This window comes from Girardinichthys multiradiatus, chromosome 4 (genome assembly GCF_021462225.1).
Source record: "Girardinichthys multiradiatus isolate DD_20200921_A chromosome 4, DD_fGirMul_XY1, whole genome shotgun sequence".
Lineage (NCBI taxonomy): Eukaryota > Metazoa > Chordata > Actinopteri > Cyprinodontiformes > Goodeidae > Girardinichthys > Girardinichthys multiradiatus.
The window spans coordinates 37,284,924-37,307,888 of NC_061797.1; the positions used below are offsets into that span (position 1 = coordinate 37,284,924).

The following is a 22,965-nucleotide window of genomic DNA, read 5'->3' on the forward strand; positions in this document are numbered from 1 at the left end:
TGCCTTATTCACCCTTTCCATCAAATTCCTGGGATACTTCTGTCCTCCCTCAGAGCAACTACACTGGATAAAGGAATGTGCACAATGCAGATGTACAGTCTGTGGGAATCACTGTACAGTCTGTAAGGAATCACAGATTTTAACACGGATTTAAAAATATTTCAACAGCTTTGTTTTTGATGTAAAGTTGTTCATCAGTATAAGCACACAGTAACTTCAGTGACTTCTCACTTAAGTTTAGCTGTTGAGTTTATAAGAGGTGTAATTTTGTCTCATATTTTACCAATTAATCAAGTTTAAAAATCTATAAATATAAAGAATTTTAAACTGTTTTCACTGTCTTATCTTGGTATGTCGACATGTTAAAAAAGCCTCTTCTTGTAGGCTGTGGTGATGAACAGGTTGACCGATGAGGTTGGACAGGAAACTCCACGAACTGTGATGTTTGCAGGTGACATTGTGATCTGTGGTGAGAGCAGGGAACAGGTGTGGGAAAATATATAGAGATGGAGGTTTGCTCTGGAAAGGAGAGGAGTGAAGCTTAGTCGGAGCAAGACAGAATATGTGTGTAAATGGGAGGGGCCCAAGTGGAGCTTAAGATCACCAGTCCAGAGCAATGGTCAGTGTGGAAAAGAGGGAAAGAAACATGCCCAAGCAGGTTGGAATGGGTGGAGAAAAGTGTCAGGTGTATTGTGTGATAAATCAGCGAGAATGAAAGAAAAGGTGTACAAGACAGTGGTGGAGACCAGTGATTATGTATGGTTTAGAGACGGTGGCACTGAGGGAGAGACAGGAGGCAGAACTGCATTTAGCAGAGATTAAGATGTTGAGGTTCACCTTGATGGATTGGATCAGGAATGAGTACATCAGAGGGACAACTCATGTTAGATGTGTTGGAGATAATGCCAGAAAGGCCAGACTGGGATTGTTTGGACATGTATAGAGGAGGGATAGTGAGTACATCGATAGAAGGATGCTGAGGATGGAACTGTGAAGCAGGAGGCCTGGAGGAAGTCCAATGAGGAGATTTATGGACGGAGTGAAAGAGGACATGAAGGTAATGGGTGTGAGAAAAGAAGATGCAGAAGATGGGGTTAGACGGAGACAGATGACTCACTGTGGTGACCCCTGAAAGGGAAAAGCTGAAAGAAAAAGAAGAAGAAAGTAATTTTCTCTTTCAACTGGATGCCTGTTTTGTATCCATTATAGAAATTAAACAATTCAACATGTATGACTTATTGTTTTCCTCTGATCTGCCTTTTTAATGGTTTCCGATATCCTGCACAGCTGTAAGTTTTCCAAAAAAACAAGGCAGTAAGTGCAGGACAACAGGAGAGATGTTGTGCGGTATTAACATCAGCACTACACATACAGTTTGCATCAGAGTTCTCCACATATCCATCCTTTTCAAAACAATAATGGTGGAAGGATTTAGTTTAGTGTTCCTTTTGTTGACCTAGCAGATACTTCAAATTTGAATGATAGTTGCTTACTCTTGTCGTAAATGATTTCTGGGCCTTGTTTATTTTCTTAATCCTGCGGCTGATCACACAAACGATACGTCGTCACTACATATCTCCCCCTATCTCCATAACCATCTTGCCTCTTTAGAAGTAAGATGTGGACCTGCGACTGCCTTGCTCGTTAAGTCAGGGGCATAGAAAAGGCAGGCTGAATTTCACCCCTCTCGCTGCGTCAGTCCTTTCACAAAACACAAGGAGACAACAAAAAAGACACCTTAATCCCACCTTGAAGTGTTTTGTCGAAGCGGCTTTAGTTGGACCCAAGAAAAGAACTGGCTTCATCAGGAGATGGGGATGTGCTCATGGAGACTGACTACCAGTGAAAATGCTGTCTCGTATCATGGACTGTACATAATTTCCAATTTACTTCTTAACCACCACATTTGCTTTAATATTTCTAGCTATTTTTAATAAATCCTACTTGAAGCTTGGTATTTTAGACTCTGCATTCAGCCCAGTGAGACGGTCAAAAGCATAAAGTGTTTAGAATCACTGCTTTCAATATCACCAGCTTTAATAAAGAGATCTGCTTGAAGGGCTACTGAAATAAATGGCATATGTGCAGTTAATCTGTCTCCCGGCATTTGTGACAATCAAACAGTTTTGACATAATAGCGTGGTTCTAAGTTAGCTGTGGAAAATGTGAACTAATTCTCTAAAAATATGGCTAAAACAGCCCTGGTTAAGTACTGGAATTGTTTTTCATGGAAAATCACTTTTAGTCACAGCTGAAGGAAGTGACGATCACATTGTTCCATTGTTCCTTTTGTTTTTTCTCAGCATCTCTCTTTGTCACGTTGAAGCTATAGCCATTGTGATATCCGTTCCCATCTTAAGTCAACACAAAGCTTCAGGTATCAAGAAACCGCTAATGTGATAGGTTTCTGGGTAAACCCCATCCTGGTATTGTGTCTCTCCTCTGGAGCCTCTGGGGGGGGAGTAAAGCATTTGATTAGCCTTGTTCTTTCAAGTCAGCCAACAGAGGGATGCCAGAGATTCCTTTAGTCTTTAATTGTGCTGTAGAGTCGGCTCACCTGGCAGATGTTTATTCCCAGAAACTTCCTAAAGATTCACCAGAGACTGTTTGGACTAGCTTGAACAAAATATTTTTTTTTCAGATTCTTTGACTATTAAAAATACCACAGGAGTAGGTTGGGCAGAAACAATCATTGTTTAGTGAATAATAAAGGCTACTGTGTCAAGGTTACCTGAGAGAAATAGGGATAAGTGAAGACAAGTTGTTGTGGGGATCTATGAGCTGTTTGCTTAGTTGTTGCTAGAGCTTTTTGTTAAATACCAGCTACAGATTTATTTGTTCTCAGTTTTCAACCTTCACTTTTTAGATTAGAGATGAAATAATTATTTTTGTTGCTATGCCTTCTGGAGCAAGGTCCTTTTCCAATAACAGCTTGAACAAAATAGTATATAAGATTATAGAATCAAAAAGATGATCTACTTTCTTTGGAAGTAGGCCTCCTAGCATATTATCAAGTCTGAGCAGAGAGCACAGCAGGTTGCAAACCTCCCTGTGAAGCTGAAGACCTGATCTAAATGAATGCCTAATTTATTTTATGCAAAAAAAGTGAAGTGGGTTTTAATAACTTTTCACAAGAGAGGAGATTGTCATACAGAGTCACCACAGCAGCCAGTCAGCTCTGCTTTGGCTGTGTCTTCCTTTGTGAAGCCCACTATTTCGCCATGATGAATTTGTACGCAATAATTATGATACAAAATTTTTATACTTTTACATGCCTATTTAGTGTCATTCTACAGAGGTAATAACAAAACCTGTGGGTTTTAAAGATATATAGTTGTTGTAGTAGAAGAGCTGTGCAAAGTTTGGATACACCTACCTAAAACGTTAGACACAACACTGTAACAAGTGCCAACAGTTTGTCTGGATCCCTGATTTCACAATGTCGACAGGTTGGTCGGCACTAACTGTGCTGCAAACAAAACGTAAACACTAGCGTTTAGATTAGGACTTACTAACACTGTCTGTTGTTACTAATAGGCCAACAGTGTTGAAATGAAATTGGAAATTAAATTAATAGATTAAATATGGGCGGTGATCGCAGCCGTGTGACCTACTTGATATTACCTCGACAGGTGATATCAAAATATAAAACAGAAAGGATGGAAACAGTGAGCTCATGTTATTCAAGAGCTAATCAGATTTTTTACAAATCTTGAAAACACTCAGTTTTTACTGTTTTTGTGTAAAATTATGCAATTCAAAAGCAAAAGTAAGTCAGGCGCTTACAGCATTTTGATTGGTTGTGGGTCCTAAAGAGCTATCTTCAATCTCCTAATGAAAGCAGTCCCTTTTTCGGAGAGTTGGCACAGCAGTAGCACGAGTTTACCTGCATCCTAGCAGCTGGTGGAAAGAGAACCAGTGAGCAAGCACTACCACCAGTTCAAGACTGAAACTAGTTTGGGAAAAAAAAACTCACTCATTAATATAGTGAGAATAAGGACCAGAATTTGTTTTGTTTTTCCCATTTTTGTTTAGATTTTAGCTTTTTATAGCTGTATTTTATGTCGCTTGCCTAAACTCCTTGTGGTTAAACTAATAAGACACTTGAGGTATCCTCTGTATGAACAACAGAATTCAACTGAATATTTTTTTTTTACCTCCATCCAGATGCTTTGCAGGTTTTCATGGAATAATAAGGAAAAATGTTGATCAAGTAATTAGTGAACTGCAATGAAAACGTTGCCAAAATTTCTCAATAAGATTACATTACCAAAACGATTCTGGGAAGCATTTTGTCATTTTGGCACATTGTCTGTTTATGTTAAGAAATATAGCAATTTGGATCGTTCACGGATGTTGGAGATCCAAACACAAACACTTTTCTGATTGATGGCCTGCTTACTTTCTGTTGTCTGTATTGCTATAAGTTCTTTGCGCCTTTCAGCCTGTTTGTCAGACTGCACCGGATGGCAGTTTGGGTCTTGCATTTACCCAGATGAACTGGCCAGTTTGTTTGGGATGTCTGCTGTCTACAGGTATGCTCCATGGATGGGACAGTTGAGGTCAGCCATATTATGTTGTTAATGAATCCAGATCTGTTTGCTCATTCAGATGGGTCTGCAGACACCACACACACACACACACACACACACAATCTTCTAGTAGGCATTTTTTTTGAATGACTGAGTCTGTGAGCGACACTGCACACAGACTCAGTCTAGCCAAAACAGACCATGCTTTGTATAAGGCTATACACACAGTTGTGCTTTCAGTATATTATCAAGTTTATTACCCAGTACAGCTTGACAACTGGAGGACACGTGACTTCTGAGACTGTAAAGTGTTGCAGGTTGTTTGGCTTGTTATAAGTCACTCGTCTCACTTTGTTTTTGTTAGTAAGTGGACATTTTTAATTTTTTTAATTTAATTTTGTTTGTTTACAATGCAAGCTAGCTTGGCCTATATACAGTCATATTAAATAAATTAGAATATGCGTTCCAATGAGGCTTGTTTGTCAGATTAAAAGCACCTTTCTAAAATAACCTTCAAACAGGTATGAAACATAGATTTCATTAAGCCCACATTTCTGCATTAAAAGTTTGTCGGATGAAATATTCTAATCTTAAATGTCTTGTTTTCATTAGCTTTAAAGGAAAAATAATAAGTAACAGAAATACAGGCTTTAAAACATCAGTGTATGTGTGTGTAGTCTATATAATGTGTTTTACTTGAATTGAGTTCTGTTTAATAAATGAGCTTTTCAACGTTATTCTGATTTATTGAATATGACTGTTTTCTTTGCAGTAGGAAATAACAACTGTTCAGAGAAAAATCCTGGTTGTAGACAGAGGTCAGTAAAAAATAAGTGAGAAAAGTAAAATCAAATATTTTATTATTTTATTTTTAGGTTTGATCATTATATGATATAAATAACATGAACTTAACTTATTTGGACATTAGTAATCAATCTAAAAAATATATTTTATGCTGTTTTACTTATCCTTGCAAAAACGAATGAATATATAGACAATTCCATGGAGTAAAGTAAGTCTTTTGGGTATATTTTCAATGAATTTTGCCCAATATTCTTTACAGCTTTGCCTTAGTTATTGATAGGCTAATTGTTTATTCGCCGTTCTATAGATTGAGTTTTGGAAGTCACAACACCTAGATTATTCTTCATTTTAAGCCGTTTTGTTTTAAATTAGCTACTCTGCTTCTTGTCATGTCACGTTCCATGCTCCAGTTGAGCTTCAGCTTTGTTAGATGACTGGTCGGGTACTCTGCACTACCGCTTGGCCCGTAGGCCGAAATGACAGTCAGAGACCTGTCCCCAACCCGAAGGCGCAGGGATGCGACCCTCTCATCCACTGGGGTAGACCTTAACACGAGACGGCTGAGCTGAACAAGCAAACTCACCCCAGCTCAGTGCCTCTCCCCCATGGGCCACTCCAGAGTAGAAGAGAGTCCAGCCCCTCTCAAGGAGATGGGTTCCAGAGCCCACACTGCGAGTGGAGGTGAGCCGGACTATTTTTAGTCGATATTTCTCGACCTCCCGCACAAGCTCAGGCTCCTTTCCCCCCCAGCGAGGTGATATTCCATGTCCCTATACCCAGCCTAAGCATCTGGGAATCGGGCCGACGAGGTCTCCACCTTCGCCCGCTGCCCAATCCTCTTTGCACTGGTCCCTCATGGTCCCCCCTGCAGGTGGTGGGCCCACTGGGGGATGGCCTCTCGTCCGGGCTTGGCCTGGCCGGGTCCTACGAGGAGCAACCCGGCCACCAGGCGCTTTCTGATGAGTCCCGACCCCAGGCCTGGCTGCATGGTGGGACCCCGTCTCTGCTGTACCGGGCGACGTCACGTGCCTCGATTGTGTGGTCCTCATGAAGGTGTCTTGAACTGCTCTTTGTCTGACCCATCACCCAGAGCTTGTTTGCCATGGTGGACCCTACCAGGGGCATTTAAGCCCCAGACAACATAGCCTCTAGGATAATTCAAGCAAGGAGGTGGTTCAAGGAGGGGAAACACCTCCTTGAACCACCTCCCCCCTTCCCCTCCTTGAAACTTAAAAGAATTCATATTTATAACCACATAAACGCACACAAACGTAGTGGTACTGTTGATTATTGGTGGATTAGGAAAGAGATGGGCTTTTCATTCTTACCTTCATAAGCAGTTTAAAATGTCAGTTTCCATGAATAAACTAGCAGGATATTTACAGTAAACTAGTACTGTGAAGATCTTTTTATTTTTTCAATGTGTTCCAAATGTTTTAAGTGTCAACTGAAAAAAGATCTGTTTTGATACAAAAGCACATACATTTTCCTGCTACTTGGTTGTTGACTGGCTGTGCTTTCACAGCACAGCTATATGAGCTGAACTGGTCTTGCTTTTTCCCTGGAGGCCCTGCATTGATCTTTTAACTCACAACTGTGATCTTTATCACACAGTCTCAATGTGTGATATTACAGGTATGGAAAGGGAAGGTGTTCAACAGACTTCATTGGTGCAACCCTTAAACTTACCTGTATCTCACCTAAGCTTTAGTATTTGAAGTCTGGCACTGAAACTGTAGCACCTAGCTATAACTATATGCACCACCTTTTATTTAATACTTTATGATGCTAGCTTGCTAAAATCGACTTTTGTTAATTAGGGTTGTCGCTAACTTCTTTTTTTTTCCTGATTTATCTTTTTACAACTGTTTCAGTTAATCACATAACTTTAAAAAACTAATTTTCCACTCAAAATGAAGCTATATATTTTAAAAGAAACACCACAACATTAAGTACAACCAAAGTGCCACCTCCAGCATGACAAGAATAAATGAAGCTCATATTCTTTGTAATTGCAAATGAAAAAGCCTATTAATATTTAGAATGTCAAATATGATGAGTCATCTGAATATAGAGGTAAATAGTCTCCAGTTCAGTTGTAACTCCAAAGGAAAAAAATATCAGTTTCTTATTCTCCCTTAACTTAAAATGTAATAATTTACGTAACATAAGTCAGCCTTAGAATTGGCTTACATTTGTCAATTTTAATAATTATGAGTTTTCCTGTTTTAAATTTGATTCATTTAGATATTAACAATATTTACACAATTCAGTATGATTAAAATAGGCAGAAAAACTTCGTTGCTGCACAAAGTCAGCCTTTTAACTCACAAAGTTAATCATTTAAATGGACATCTTAACATCTCCAAACACACAAATTCAGAGGAGAATGTAGCAGATGATTATTTTCAGCTTTATCGATTATATCAACCAGTCACAGCCCCAGTGTGGGCTGGGCTTCTCCAAAAACGCTCGCAGAAGCTAGCATCTGGTTATGAATCACGTTGGCCACAGATCATAACAACAAAAGGCTGCTCTACTCCACAAAGTACTAAAGATCATGAAAAGGTTGAATAGGTATGTGATTGCAGGATTCACTGAAAGTGATATTTTATGTTTAATTTGGTGGCAATCATATTTGATATTAGTTGTCTTTAACTTTTTTAATTGTTTCTTGCAATTCTTTATTGCTATTGATAGTTTGTTCACTTTACAGATAAACCTGATTGGTAGGGGTGGTTTAATAATTTCAGGTGCAATTGTAAAGGAGCACATTCTTAATCTGCAGCTCCAACACAGGGTTACGTAGGTTAAGTCAGCTTCTACAATGCTTTGACAGTTGATCACCTAAAATAATAATCACAAGGATCAGGAGATGAATTTAGTCTAAAATCAAATCTTTCATGTAAAAGGGGCTAACCTTTGAAGCAGTTATCTTATCCTTACTTTAGATTGCAGCTAGCATAGACAGCTTCAGTAATATTACTGTATTACAATGCTTTTAACATATGACAAAAATAACTCACCCTCTAATCAGCAGGATCTAGAAATAAAGTGTAACATAAGAACACCGTCTTGTTGTGAAGCACTATTATAAATGTGTTCATCTCAGGGATGAGCTTATCTTCGCCATTTCTGTAATTCAAGAAAGCTATAAAAAATAGTTCTACTCACCCTGTTTCCTTTTCAGTAAAAACTACAAACAAAACCAGCACCATGGGTGGCGAATTAAAAATCTTTGCGGACTAGCAAAACCTGTAACATTATTTAACCACCAGAGGTTCAGGTCCAGTGACTGTGGAGGCCAGGGCATCTGGCGCAGCACCCCATCACTCTCCTTCTTGGTCAAATAGCCCTTACACAGCCTGGAGGTGTGTTTGGGGTCATTGTCCTGTTGAAAAATAAATGATGGTCCAAATAAACGCAAACCGGATGGTATAGCATGCCGCTGCAAGATGCTGTGGTAGCCATGCTGGTTCAGTATGCCTTCAATTTTGAATAAATCCCCATCAGTGTCACCAGCAAAGCACACCCACACCATCACACCTCCTCCTCCATGCTTCACGGTGGTAACCAGGCATGTAGAGTCCATCCATTCACCTCTTCTGCGCCGCACAAAGACACGGTGGTTGGAACCAAAGATCTCAAACTTGGACTCATCAGACCAAAGCACAGATTTCCACTGGTCTAATGTCCATTCCTTGTGTTCTTAAGCCCAAACAAGTCTCTTCTGCTTGTTGCCTGTCCTCAGCAGTGGTTTCCTAGCAGCTATTTTACCATGAAGGCCTGATTCACACAGTCTCCTCTTAACAGTTGTTCTACAGATGTGTCTGCTGCTAGAACTCTGTGTGGCATTGACCTGTTCTCTAATCTGAGCTGCTGTTAACCTGTGATTTCTGAGGCTGGTGACTCGGATGAACTTATCGTCCACAGCAGAGGTGACTCTTGGTCTTCCTTTCCTGGGGCGGTCCTCATGTGAGCCAGTTTCTTTGTAGCGCTTGATAGTTTTTGCGACTGCACTTGGGGACACAGTTTTCCTAATTGTTCGGATTGACTGACCTTCATTTCTTAAAGTAATGATGGCCACTCGTTTTTCTTTACTTAGCTGCTTTTTTCTTGCCATAATACAAATTCTAACAGTCTATTCAGTAGGACTATAAGCTGTGTACTGTATCCACCTCCTGCACAACACAACTGATGATCCCAACCCCGTTTGTAAGGCTTGAAATCCCACTTATTAAACCTGACAGGGCACACCTGTGAAGTGTAAACCATTTCAGGTGACTACCTCTTGAAGCTCATCAACAGAATGCCAAGAGTGTGTGGAGCAGTAATCAAAGCAAAAGGTTGCTACAGAGGTGACTCTTGATCTTCCTTTCCTGGGGCTCATGTGAGCCAGTTTCTTTGTAGTGCTTGATGGTTTTTGCGACTGCACTTGCAAAAGGTGGCTACTTTGAAGAAACTAGAATATAAGACATATTTTCAGTTGTTTCACACTTTTTTGTTCAGTATATAATTCCACATGTGTTAATTCATAGTTTTGATGCCTTCAGTGTGAAGCTACAATATTCATAGTCATGAAAATAAAGAAAACCCTTTGAATGAGAAGGTGTGTCCAAACTTTTGGTCTGTACTGTACATGCCGGCCTATAGCTTGCATATTTTAGTTTTATTGATTAAAAAGTGCACTTTCCCACTCAATTCAGCTTGTTTTCCATTTATTTAGCAGGGGATTTTTTCGAAGGTTAGTGGAAGGCTTACCTCACCAGAATGGAGTCCAGTACGCCAAGCTTCATAAACATAGAGGCAGTCTGCTGTGTCTGGTAACTTTCCACAGTTTGGACTGCGGTAGCTCCTACCCTAAAATGATTAAAGGATTTAACCAGATTTTTAGTATTATTATTTTGGGTTGTTGTTTTTTTTTTATTTTGTTGAGGTAAAACGGAAGTGAGAAGAACAGTGGAAAAGGGAAACAAAATTCCTAGCAACCGTAAGTCATAAAAAAATGACGTATAATTAAAATAAAACATTAGCATAAGTCATAAAGTTGGGGTCCTACACAGTCTAAAGAAGTTGAGTAAAGTATTGCATTACATTTTTTTAACCATGTTCCAAATCTGTATACATTTGATAAAAGGGAACATTTAGTAGGAAAAAAGTTTCCAAAAAAGTTTCCAGAGATTATTTCCCCTTATTTAAAAATAGAAAACCTGGTCATTTTACTGCTTTATTCTTTCTTAGATCAAGTTTTTACACTGAACCTGTGGCCAAAAGCATCCAAACCCCTACTTTCTAGTTTTTACAATTAAAGATATCACAGACTACTAACTGGGCTTTAAAGAATCTGTAGCTTACTCCATGCCAGAGTTGAAAACTCTAAGGGGTATTGATTTTAAAATAGACCTGCTCAAAGTGAGTTTGGATGACTTAAAAACTGACATTTACCATACTGCCAAATCTGAATTCGACTACAGCATTGGTTTTTATTTTTAATTTGAGGAATTTTAACTATATATATTCTGTTCAAATGTCCAGAATGTTATAAAAATACTGGAAAATTTGGAAATCTTTGTCTGGAAAAGTATGACATTTTGAGCATGAAACTACTTCCACTGTTAAAGTGGTGCTATTGCTAGCTTAGCTGCAGTTCTTTCTTTTTGCAGCTCTGAAAGAACAGACTCTAACTCAGAAAAAACTGATGCTTTTTCAACAACTCCTCTAAACTAAGACAAAGGAAAGAACAGCTTTCATCAGGAGCTTGATGCAGGCTCATACAGCTGCATCGAGTCACCAACTTGCAGCGTTTACCCCTCCTGGACAAACATTTAGCGACAGTACACAGTGGATTGCTTTGAGTCGTTAACTATGCAGCAATCCCTCATACTGAGCATGCATTCAACAACAGTAAAAAAGAAAAAACCTCCAGCAGAAACTGGAGCATTGGATCTTCTCTACAACTCTGTAAACGTTTATTTTCCTTCTTGGGGCCAAACATGCTGCCTCACACACTTTTTAGTTGGTTAGGGGCTTCTGGTGTGCCCTATGTAACAGTGTTATTAGCCAGCCTGACGAGGAGTCATCGTTATTTAAGTCTGTCAACGCAGCAGGCCAACTCCAGAACCACTTCCTTTCTCAGTTCAAAATAAGAGCCTCAACAGAGTGAACATAAGACACAAATCCTGAAATCTGAGACTCAGATTGTTAGCTTACACTTTACCAGAGAGCAACTAGATAGAATCTTATGGGATTGACTTCATTTTGCCAGAAATATTGTCGCATTTTAATATGGCGAGATCTCTTGGGGCAATATCTCTTTACACTCTTGCAAATTAAACTAAGTTGCCGTTAAGCAACTTAGTTTGATGAATTTATTTTCAGATATAGGTCCAGTCCTTGCAAAACGTTCTCCATTTCACACATCATCTGCCTTTTTATTTAGGGGCTAACTCAGGAAGTCCACCCCAAATCCCGCTGGACTTAAATTTGGGTGTTCAAATTCTCACATACAGCTGTTACAGCGACATGCCTAGATAATTTACATACAACAGTTCATGTGTTGAAAGTGCATTGCAGTGTAAGTAGGATAAAAGCTGGAATCCATTACTTTCAGTACATCCGATGGAAGGCTGTTTTGCACCGCTGCGCACTCTGTGACCCCTCCATGTCACTCCAACCTTCATTATAAGTCAGGGTTGTATTAAGGACGGCCACAGACTGGCATCTCAAGCCTGCACCAAACTTCACACAGGGATTCTGTGCAAGTCTCTGTGGGGCTGAGGCTTTGCTTTGTAATAAATAACATCTTTCTGGCTGCCATTGCCTCATCAGAAGAGGTCAGAGGATGAGATGGAGTCTGGGGTCGGAGGGAGGGGGTGTTGTATCAGGGTAAGAACACTCTGTGCCAGAAAATGCGGCACTGGCTTCCTCCTGCTGAGCACAAACAGCCTGCTGAATGGTTGGTGAGACCATGCAGTCTGGAGGTTCTGATTGGTTTTAGAGGTAGTCAGGAGGTGGGCCTGGGGATCATCCTCTCGCAAAGACAGACAGTAGATTTCTATGATTAAATGATAGTCAAATCTATGGCAAAATAAGTCAGAATTTTAATTTAACCTTGAACTCTGACTTTTCAAACACACTTGCTTTTTTCAATCACAATTGTGTAGCAAATGAACAATCAGGAGAATTAAAAGTAGAAATGGGGATTACATGGCTTTAGCTGTAAAGTTAACCTAGGAAAGATTTTATTCTGAATGCAGCATTAACCTTGCTGCAAAAAAAACTGGCCTTCATCAATCTTCATAAAAAAAAAAAAAAGAGTAAATCTTGTTGAAATTATCTGACATCCTGTTGCTATAATTAACCCAGCTCCTCCCGCATCAGTTTTAAATGAGTTTTAGCGGATAAAACATTTAATAGGAGGCAGCAGTGGGCAGCATGTCTAGTTTGTTGTATTTATTTTGTTTGAATGACTTGGTGGAGGCAGGACGTTGTAACATGTTCCTTCATTCTATCACTCAGCAGCATCCTTTAAAGCACATCATCATTTCCTACAAACTTCCCTTTGTTTAGTTTGTGTTTAAACAGCCTCTGGCTGACCTAAAAAGATGACATGTTAAAGAATGACAGTTTATTAGTTCATCCAGTTATTTCTTCTTTCAGAAATACTTTTCCCTTGCTGTATGGCTTACAGAAGTGACACAGACCAATAAACAGGAATAATTTTATGCTGTCACTTCCTTTGTTTAGTTAGCTGTTAGTGTTTGTCTATTGCAGATATTTAGCTTATGTTTCTGCTTCTTTGTTGAACCTCTTAAGTGATACTAGAGATCATTAAAACCCCCACCTATGTGTTAATGTGTTAATCATGCTTTATTTAAATGGTTCAGATGTTGAACGGTGGGCTTTACATCAGTCAGTGCTCTGTTTTTGAGCATCTTAATACGTTTATCTGCCATCAGTTATAATGCCACTTTGTTGTTGATTTTTTTTTTTTAAAGGGGTGCCACAGTAAGCAAAGGAAATGTACATTTTTATTGTCTGGGTTTGAAGCAGTCTTCACACTACCTCTTTTCCGTTCACGGTTCCAGCACCGACGGGTCCACTCTGCTTGACCTTGCTCTACTTGGCACAAAACCTGTTGTGTTTCCATAGACGGTTAAAGGTGTGGCTTGAAGCCCCGCCTCCAGCCATCAGCATCATGTTCTGTGTGAAGTAAAATAAACACAGTCACACATCATGTCCTCTTAAAACAGTGAGGTTGCGAAGTCCAGACCACCGTCTCACCAACAACTCATGGGGTGATGGTCATAAATGGCGCCACAGCTTTCAGTTTGACCCACTCCTGCCATTGTGATCCTTAATATTGTTGTTTTCACTCTTGAATTGTTTGGGCTTTTTTTGGCACTATGGTGTCCGGTGAAATCCTTGGCCACCTCAGCCAATACTTCCCTTTGCCGCTTTGGCCGACCATGGTCCATCAGTGAACAGTAGTCTGTTCACGTCACATTTTGGCCCTGATGGGACTTGTTAATGAGAAGTGACCAAGAAAGCCAGTACTGCCAGTAATGGAAACGGGCTAAGTGTAGTGGTGAATAAATACATCCGGTACAGCTTGATTGAAAAATGGATATATTTTAGAAGCACACATATAGAAAAAATAAATGTTGTTGCATAAATGTGTACACATTCTTGTACTTGAGGATGTGGCTATGTTTAGCATAAGACACCACATTCACACTTATGTTGAATACAAGCCAGTTTACACTTACCATATGCCTCTGATTTAACCCAACTAATTGAGCTGTTCTAGTTGGCTTTTTCTATTCACATCTCACAGAGAAGGATCTGAGACTCAGAATGTTAGCTTACACTTTACCAGAGAGCAACTAGAAAGCCAGTACTGCCAGTAATGGAAACGGGCTAAGTGTAGTGGAGCTGGCCAAAGTAGAGCCCATGGAAAAGGAAAGCTTACTACTACTATGTCGTTCATTCTTCAGTAAAGGCAAATTGTTTACTAAGGCAGTAATGTCATGCCAGAGATTTATTCAAGCTCATTGAGTACTGACTGGTTGTATTATTTTTTTGCAGAAGAGTTTGCAAAGGTTGGGCAGTATCAATGGACTGTAAGGAAAATGTTTAGTTGCTGTTTTTACTGTTTGTGTTTGTTGTTTTACCAGGCTTGGAAATGTTTTGTTGGTTCAACATAAAAAATATATATTTTTGAGGTGTACATATTCATATATAAAAGTTTTTTTTTGCCTCTGTACCTTTCCTCCAGAGTGTCCAGAAAAGTGTGGACGGCGAGCATGCACAGGTGACGGTGAGTGCTGCCATCCTCAGTGTCTCGGCAGTTGCACACTTTCTGACGACGACACTGCATGCGCCGCATGTGGGCATTACTACCACAATGGCAGATGTGTGGCTAACTGCCCTCCAAGCACATACAGGTTCGAGGGCTGGCGTTGCATCAGTGCTGATTTCTGCTCTAAAGTGCATCTTTCGGAGTTTGATACCTTCGTTATACATGGAGGAGAATGTATGCCTCATTGTCCATCCGGGTACACACGATCCACACCCGACAGGTAGGCTGTGGTAAACCCTGAAGTACAATGCCTTGGGAACGTATTCATGCTGCTTTGTAAAAACATTGTTTGTGGCAATGACAGCGACAGGTTCTTTGAGGCATGTCTCTACCAGATTTGCACATCTAGACACTGGAATCTTTAACAATTCTTCTTACTCGAGTTATAATGTGATAAAATAGAAAACATTCAAGATGGTTAAATGCTTTTGAATTACTCTGTACAGGGTGTAGTTCCTCTTGGAAGTGTTTTCTAATTTCTCTGTGTTCATGATCTTCTTTGAAGTCAGGGAGTGTAAATTTACCATCTTCCTTCTCTTTTAATGTCTGTGTAACCCTTAGCATGTCGTGCATCGCCTGCGATGGCCTGTGCGATAAAGTGTGTGACGGGAAGCTCATTGACTCCGTGGATGCTGCTCAGTCTCTCAAAGGCTGCACGGTTATCAAGGGCGACCTGCAAATCACCATCCGCAGAGGCCGTAAGTACTGCAGGGTACCACAGCAGCATCACACTTCAATTATTTTTTACTTTTAGAGCTGCTGTAAAACTTCTCACGGAGCTTAAAGATGTTAAAACTACATGAACAGGTTTTTAGTGAAGTAAAGTCAGGTGAGAATTTTACAAACCGAGAATCATTTTGAACAAATTTATATATAGCAAAAATGGTCTGATTTTTAAATAGATTTAGATCTACACTTTCTTGAAATTATACAGAACAGAATTAGAAAGCTTTGCTGTGCAATACGTTTAGTCTGTGATTTACAGCCTAGTGCATAAATGTAAAAAAAGGTTATATATAAGTGGAAAATGTCATAAAACCGGTGGGGTTGTGTGTGTGTGTTTTCAGATAACATGGTGGCAGAACTGGAGAGTTTCACGGGTTTGATCCAGAGGGTGACTGGTCATGTCCGGATCAGACATTCACACACTCTGAGCTCGCTGGCGTTTCTCCGCAGCCTGAGATTCATCGATGGAGAAAACCTTCATGAAGAGTAGGATTACTCAACACACGCCCTGTTGAAATCAGCAAAACTACATATTTTATATAAACCTGCCTTATAACCTGCATCTTTTGACTTGTTGGCCTGACCAGGATTTATTTATTTTTTGTACAAAATACTGATCCAAGTCATTTAATGTATAGGCATTTTCAATTTGCAAGTCCCAGCCTAATACTTTATTAAAATCAGTACCTTGTATTGATGCTTAAAAGTGTAACTGAACTTTAAAGTTATTGTGTGCTACTTACCTCATTCACCAATACGTCCTCGGCGCTGCATTGTTGACAGCAAAAATGTTCAGTCCCAACAGGAGTTTCTGCAGGACAGCCTTATGTTTCTAAAGATTTATGAATTGACTCATACAGCGAATCCTCATTAAACACATCTTGCGCCTGCTGACCATCTTTTCATGCAAACCGGTTTGCTGAAGTACTACTGTAACATTTAAGCGATCTTAGTTATTTGTGTCCAGACAAAACTTTTCCTGATTCATAAACGTTACATATTGCTTTTTAAATTTGCAGAAACCATCAAATTAGTTTATGTAGTTTTAATGCTTTCTGTTCAGGAGTTCAGTGCAGTACTTGTCTTCAATGTTTGTACTGTTCTCTCAGCCACATGCAGATGAACGTGATTCTCTTAAAATTGATTTTTTTCTTTATTTTCTAAATTGATAACTTAAATAGTAATCTGACATAATATAAGAAAACTGTTAAGATTTTTCCACTTGAAGTCGTGCATTCATTGTGAAAATTTTAAGCACATCATGGCTTTTCTTCCACTTTCATCGTTAGGCCAAAGGTTAACTATGAATGGTTTAACTCTGAATGTCAGGTTTATAACGCGACATACAGTACAGACCAAATGTTTGGACACAGCTTCTCATTCAAAGAGTTTTCTTTATTTTCATGACTATGAATATTGTAGCTTCACACTGGAAGCATCAAAACTATGAATTAACACATGTGGAATTATATACTGAACAAAAAATGTGAAACAACTGAAGATATGTCTTATATTCTAGGTTCTTCAAAGTAGCCACCTTTTGCTTTGATTACTGCTCCACACACTCTTGACATTCTGTTGATGAGCTTCAAGAGGTAGTCACCTGAAATGGTTTTCCAACAGTCTTGGAGTTCCCAGAGATGTTTAGCACTTGTTGGCCCTTTTGCCTTCACTCTGCGGTCCAGCTCACCCCAAACTATCTCGATTGGGTTCAGGTCCGGTGACTGTGGAGGCCAGGTCATCTGGCACAGCACCCCATCACGCTCCTTCTTGGTCAGATAGCCCTTACACAGCCTGGAGGTGTGTTTGGGTCATTGTCCTGTTGAAGAATTAATGATGGTCCAACTAAACGCAAACCGGATGGTATAGCATGTCGCTGCAAGATGCTGTGGTAGCCATGCTGGTTCAGTATGCCTTCAATTTTGAATAAATCCCCAACAGTGTCACCAGCAAAGCACCCCCACACCATCACACCTCCTCCTCCATGCTTCACGGTGGGAACCAGGCATATAGAGTCCATCCGTTCACCTCTTCTGCGCCGCACAAAGACACGGTGGTTGGAACCAAAGATCTCAAACTTGGACTCATCAGACCAAAGCACATATTTCCACTGGTCTAATGTCCATTCCTTGTGTTCTTTAGCCCAAACAAGTCTCTTCTGCTTGTTGCCTGTCCTCAGCAGTGGTTTCCTAGCAGCTATTTTACCATGAAGGCCTGATTCACACAGTCTCTTATTAACAGTTGTTCTACAGATGTGTCTGCTGCTAGAACTCTGTGTGGTATTGACCTGTTCTCTAATCTGAGCTGCTGTTAACCTGCGATTTCTGAGGCTGGTGACTCGGATGAACTTATCGTCCACAGCAGAGGTGACTCTTGGTCTTCCTTTCCTGGGGCGGTCCTCATGTGAGACAGTTTCTTTGTAGCACTTGATGGTTTTTGCGACCGCACTTGGGGACACTTTCAAAGTTTTCACAATTGTTCGGACTGACTGACCTTCATTTCTTAAAGTAATGATGGCCACTCGTTTTTCTTTACTTAGCTGCTTTTTTCTTGCCATAATACAAATTCTAACAGTCCATTCAGTAGGACTATCAGCTGTGTACTGTATCCACCTCCTGCACAACACAACTGATGGTCCCAACCCCATTTATAAGGCTTGAAATCCCACTTATTAAATCTGACAGGGCACACCTGTGAAGCAAAAACCATTTCAGGTGACTACCTCTTGAAGCTCATCAACAGAATGCCAAGAGTGTGCGGAGCAGTAATCAAAGCAAAAGGTGGCTACTTTGAAGAACCTAGAATATAAGACATATTTTCAGTTGTTTCACACTTTTTTGTTCAGTATATAATTCCACATGTGTTAATTCATAGTTTTGATGCCTTCAGTGTGAAGCTACAATATTCATTATCATGAAAATAAAGAAAACTCTTTGAATGAGGTGTGTCCAACCTTTTGGTCTGTACTGTATCTTAAGGCTGCAGATACTGCAGTGAATCAAAACCTCATTAAGATTAGAATTGTCTGTAGCCTTGCCACAACTTGCACATGTGAACATATTAGATCTACAGAAACCTTATATATAGCTTTCAGCCATCCTGGGATCTTTTTTGGAGCCCAGAATATGAGACCCAAGTGGGGTCCACAAGTGGTTCAGAAACATTCCTTTCAAAGATGCAGCTGCAAAAATGATCAAGATCATATGTGAAGTAAATGTTTTGTCCACTGAAAGTAGTAATCCAACTATATTTATTGCAACTGTCTTATTGCAGTTTTACACATTACTGCCTGACTATTTTATTTTCTCAAGTGTAATTTCTAATGGCATATACAACGATCAGGCATAACGTTATGACCGTTTGCCTGGTAGTGCTTCAGTCCCCCTTTTCCTACCAAAACAACCCTGATCTGTCAAGACATAGACTCCACTAGATTCCTGATGGTGAGCTGTAATATCTGGCACCAGGATGTTAGCAAGCAAATCCTGTAAGTCCTGTAAGCTGTAAGGTGGCTCCTCCTTGGACCTGTTTTGTTCAGGATATCCCACAGATGCTCAATTGGATTAAGATCTGCGAAAGTTGGAGGCAGGGTCATCTTCTTGAACTGACTGATGTGCTTCTCAATACATTCCTAACTCCTGTTTTTGCTTTGTGGCAGAGTGCATTTTCCTGGTAATACACGAAGAGCCATTTGGGAATACCATTTTCTTGAGAGGGTGTAGATGATCTTCAACAATACATACATACATCTGGTACAGCTTGATTGAAAAATGGATATATTTTAGAAGCACACATAAAGAAAAAATAAATGTTGTTGCATAAATGTGTACACATTCTTGTACCTGGGGATGTGGCTATGTTTAGCATAAGACACCACATTCACACTTATGTTGAATACAAGCCAGTTTACACTTACCATATGCCTCTGATTTACCCCAACTAATTGAGCTGTTCTAGTAGGCTTTTTCTATTCACATCTCACAGAGAAGGATTAGATGTGCTGCACGACACAGTGAAGACATTTTCAACTGGAGAAAATACTGGAGCAACAGTCCCATTACCAAGAGCTAGTTGCTCTACAAAAATTGAAATGATGACAAGAAAACAGCAACATTAAAGAAGCTGCAGGGATTTCTGGGAAGTGTAGTATGTGTGATGTCTACCTCCTGTATTCTTCAAGTGTCTGGGCTCTAGACTAGAGGGGTAAAATGGAAGCTTTTGCTTGCAAAGAAAAATATCCAAGCCTTGTTAAATTTGGCAAAATCAAATTAAAATCTCTCAAATGCATGCAGGGAAATTGTGTTTATGTTCTGAGTAAATCAAGGTTGAACCTTTTGTCCATACTTCCATAAGATATGTTTGGCAATAAAACAGCACTGAGCATCAACAAAAGGACACCATACCCACAAGGAAGCATGGTAGTGGCAGCATCAAGTTTAGGACAGGTTATTGTTTCAGCTGGGATTGTCTGGGTGATGCTCTGACCCACTTGTGTAGCAATCATGGTTTCAAACTTAATTAAATCCCTAAAACTTGCCCATTTTCCCTACTTCTAGCACAAACATTAAAGGCAACATTTTCACTTGCAGCCTAATATATCCAGCCCACTAACAAATGCCATGAGCGTACTTTTTATTCACTCCATTTGTCAGTAGTCATGATGTTTTGCCTGATTGTACAGTCTACACAAACCTTGAATGCAGCATAATCTCCAGGGGTGCCTGGAAAGATCCTGTCAGGGTCAAGGTGAGGCCTTCACTCCCTCCTTCATCTATTTGTCTTTGAGCTCATTGAAGTTGAACTGTCCCAAGGTCCTCATTACTGTCATTCCTTGGATGTCTGGATGTTACCCAGTGATTCATAAACTCCTGTCTGGTTAATAACATTTTTTACTAGGAGATTTTGTCTGTTTGCAAGAAACTAGAGTGACGCTCCATGTTACTGACTTGCATTTCCTATCTTGTTTAACTGGTTTGTCCCTCCAGCACTTATGCCTTCTCAGCATTCGACAACCAGCAGCTCCAGTATCTTTGGGACTGGAAGCAGCACAACCTGACCATAAAAGCGGGCAAGCTGTTCTTCAGAGCCAACCCGAAGCTGTGTATGTCTGAGATACGCAAGATGTGGGAAAAGACAGGCATCCGGGGCCGCTTTGATGAGACAGACTTCCGAAACAATGGCGACAGAGCCAGCTGTAAGAGTCAAAACAAACCTCCATCCAAAAACCACAAACATTTAAATTGCTGTGTCCAGTTTACTTAAGTCTAGGAGTAGTTTGCAAACACTTCCTATGTACTCACTTCCTCTCAGAGCCATGTGTCAGTATTTACAGTATCAAACTCTTTGCAAGACTAATTGCAGCCTAATTTAGTGAGCACAGATTGAAGTACTTTAGGTAAGCTTTTTTAATTCTTTGCTGCCCTCTCAGGTGAAAGCACCATCCTGCAGTTTACATCCAACAGCACCAGCAGCACAAGGATCAAACTGACATGGCAGCGCTACCGACCTCCCGACTACAGAGACCTCATCAGCTTTATAGTGTACTACAAGGAGGCGTAAGTTTCTGTTTCAGTTATTTACTGCTCTCTTCTAACCCCAGATACGGACTACTGACTGGAGGAAAAAAGTATTATGCTATAACAAAAATTTTATTCTCTGGATATGCTTAATTCCTACCACTTTTGACCATTAATTAAAAATGAAGAATTGTTCGATCTTCTTTCTAGGCCGTTCCAGAACATCACAGAGTTTGAGGGGCAGGATGGTTGCGGTTTCAACAGCTGGAACATGGTGGATGTGGAACTGAGGCCTGATAAGGAGATAGACCCCGGGGTTCTGCTTTCCGGCCTGAAACCCTGGACTCAATACGCCGTGTTTGTTAAGGCTATCACGCTTATGGTGGAAGACAAACATATGCCAGGTGCCAAGAGCAAGGTGGTCTACATCCGCACCAGCCCCTCTGGTATGTAGGATTATTTCGCTGGTCATCTGTTTATATTGTGGCAATAATCATAAGATTTAAGACAGTAATTAAAAGGGTCTGTATAGAAATAAGTGCCAAACTCCAGCTTTAGTGAAACGGATTTATTAAGGGTTGGCACTGAAGGCAAAAATATTTGTATTTATTGGCAATTATGTAATAATTATTTTAAAAACTGCCTTGAAAAACTCAGGATGTTGGAAAGCATGATGCATCACCGCTACCTTGTTTAGTTGCAACAGCGTGGCATCTCCACGTGCTGGCGGGAAAAGAAAGTCGCCAAATCGAACATTTAAGAATGAGTCGCTTACTGATATCAAGGTATAATGAGGTTTTAAAAAGATGTGGTTTTAAAACAGTTCCTACAGTTTTACGTTGCTTGTATGAGCTTCCACAGAAAGTGCTAGACTGACCACATTTTTCTTTGGCTGCGTGGAGCCAAATAATGCAATGAATCCAGACAGAATTTGTAATGTAGGATATTTCAGTTCAGACCTGACAAGTCTTTAGACTGATCTAAGTTCACCAACATACCAAGAAAAGCTATGAAATAGTCTCAAATACTAGGCCAAAATGACCATTGTGTTGTTTATTATTTACGGAACAAACAGATGATGAAACCTGACTTGGTAAATGTTTTTCAAATGTCCAGAATGGTTTAAAACATGTTTCATTTTTTTCCGGAACCCTGTATACAAATGCAATTTAGTAAATTAGAATATGTAAAGCTGATTTAGCTTAGGAATTCAGTTTTAAAACAGTGCTTACAAAGCATAAACACTGTGTGCAGCATTATTAGGCAAGTGAGCATTGTGAACGTCATTTTTAAGCATATTTTCCAACTCCAAGCTGTATAAACGTGCCTTATTGGATTTAAGCATATCTGGTGATTGTTTGATGAGGAACGGTGTGGCCTAAAGATGTCAACACCCTTTATCAAGATATTCATACTATTAGGCAGCTTCTATTCTTCATGTAAAATGGGGCAAAAAAAAGTTGATCTCCCTCTAAAATTGATAAAAAATAACAATGTGGCCCTCTTCCTCTCCTGACCTAAACCCTATTGAGGAATTGTAAGGCCTTCTTAAGCGGGAGATTTTCTTTCAAATAAAACAGTCTGCCTTTCGGAACAGTTTCTGTTAACATTTGGGATTGTGTGAGAGTGTTGTAGTTCAATAATATACAACTTTTTGTGGCTTAATTACAAAGTGATATATTTTAAGCATCTGTTAATTTGGATGATTATGGCTTACTGCTAATGAAAACACTAAATTCAGCTTTTCAGACATTGGTATATTACATAAGACCATTTTTTTTTTTTTTTACAGAAATGTCAGCCTACTGAAAAGTATGTCCACAGTATATGTAATCAGTAGTTGGGCAGGGCTCTTTTTGCATGGATTTCTGCATCAATGTAGCGTGGCATGGAGACGGTCAGCCTGTGGTACTGCTGAGGTTTTAAGGAAGCTTGGAGTGCTTCTATTGTGGCCTTCAGCTCATCTGCATTGTTTGGTTTGGTGTTTTGGCACTACACTGTGTCCCTCCACTCAACTTTCCATAAC

The 22,965-nt window shown here is 39.9% G+C and overlaps 1 protein-coding gene across 1 annotated transcript in view; it reads left to right on the plus strand.

The window, feature by feature from the left end:
* The window catches only part of LOC124866795 (insulin-like growth factor 1 receptor), a 66,017-nt gene that overhangs the window by 24,528 nt on the left and 18,524 nt on the right, over nt 1-22,965 (plus strand). The window contains exons 3-8 of the mRNA XM_047362741.1: nt 14,614-14,917; nt 15,259-15,395; nt 15,765-15,909; nt 20,409-20,617; nt 20,852-20,978; nt 21,150-21,385. Coding sequence (XP_047218697.1) covers nt 14,614-14,917; nt 15,259-15,395; nt 15,765-15,909; nt 20,409-20,617; nt 20,852-20,978; nt 21,150-21,385 — 1,158 coding nt within the window. The remainder of the gene's footprint in view (nt 1-14,613; nt 14,918-15,258; nt 15,396-15,764; nt 15,910-20,408; nt 20,618-20,851; nt 20,979-21,149; nt 21,386-22,965) is intronic.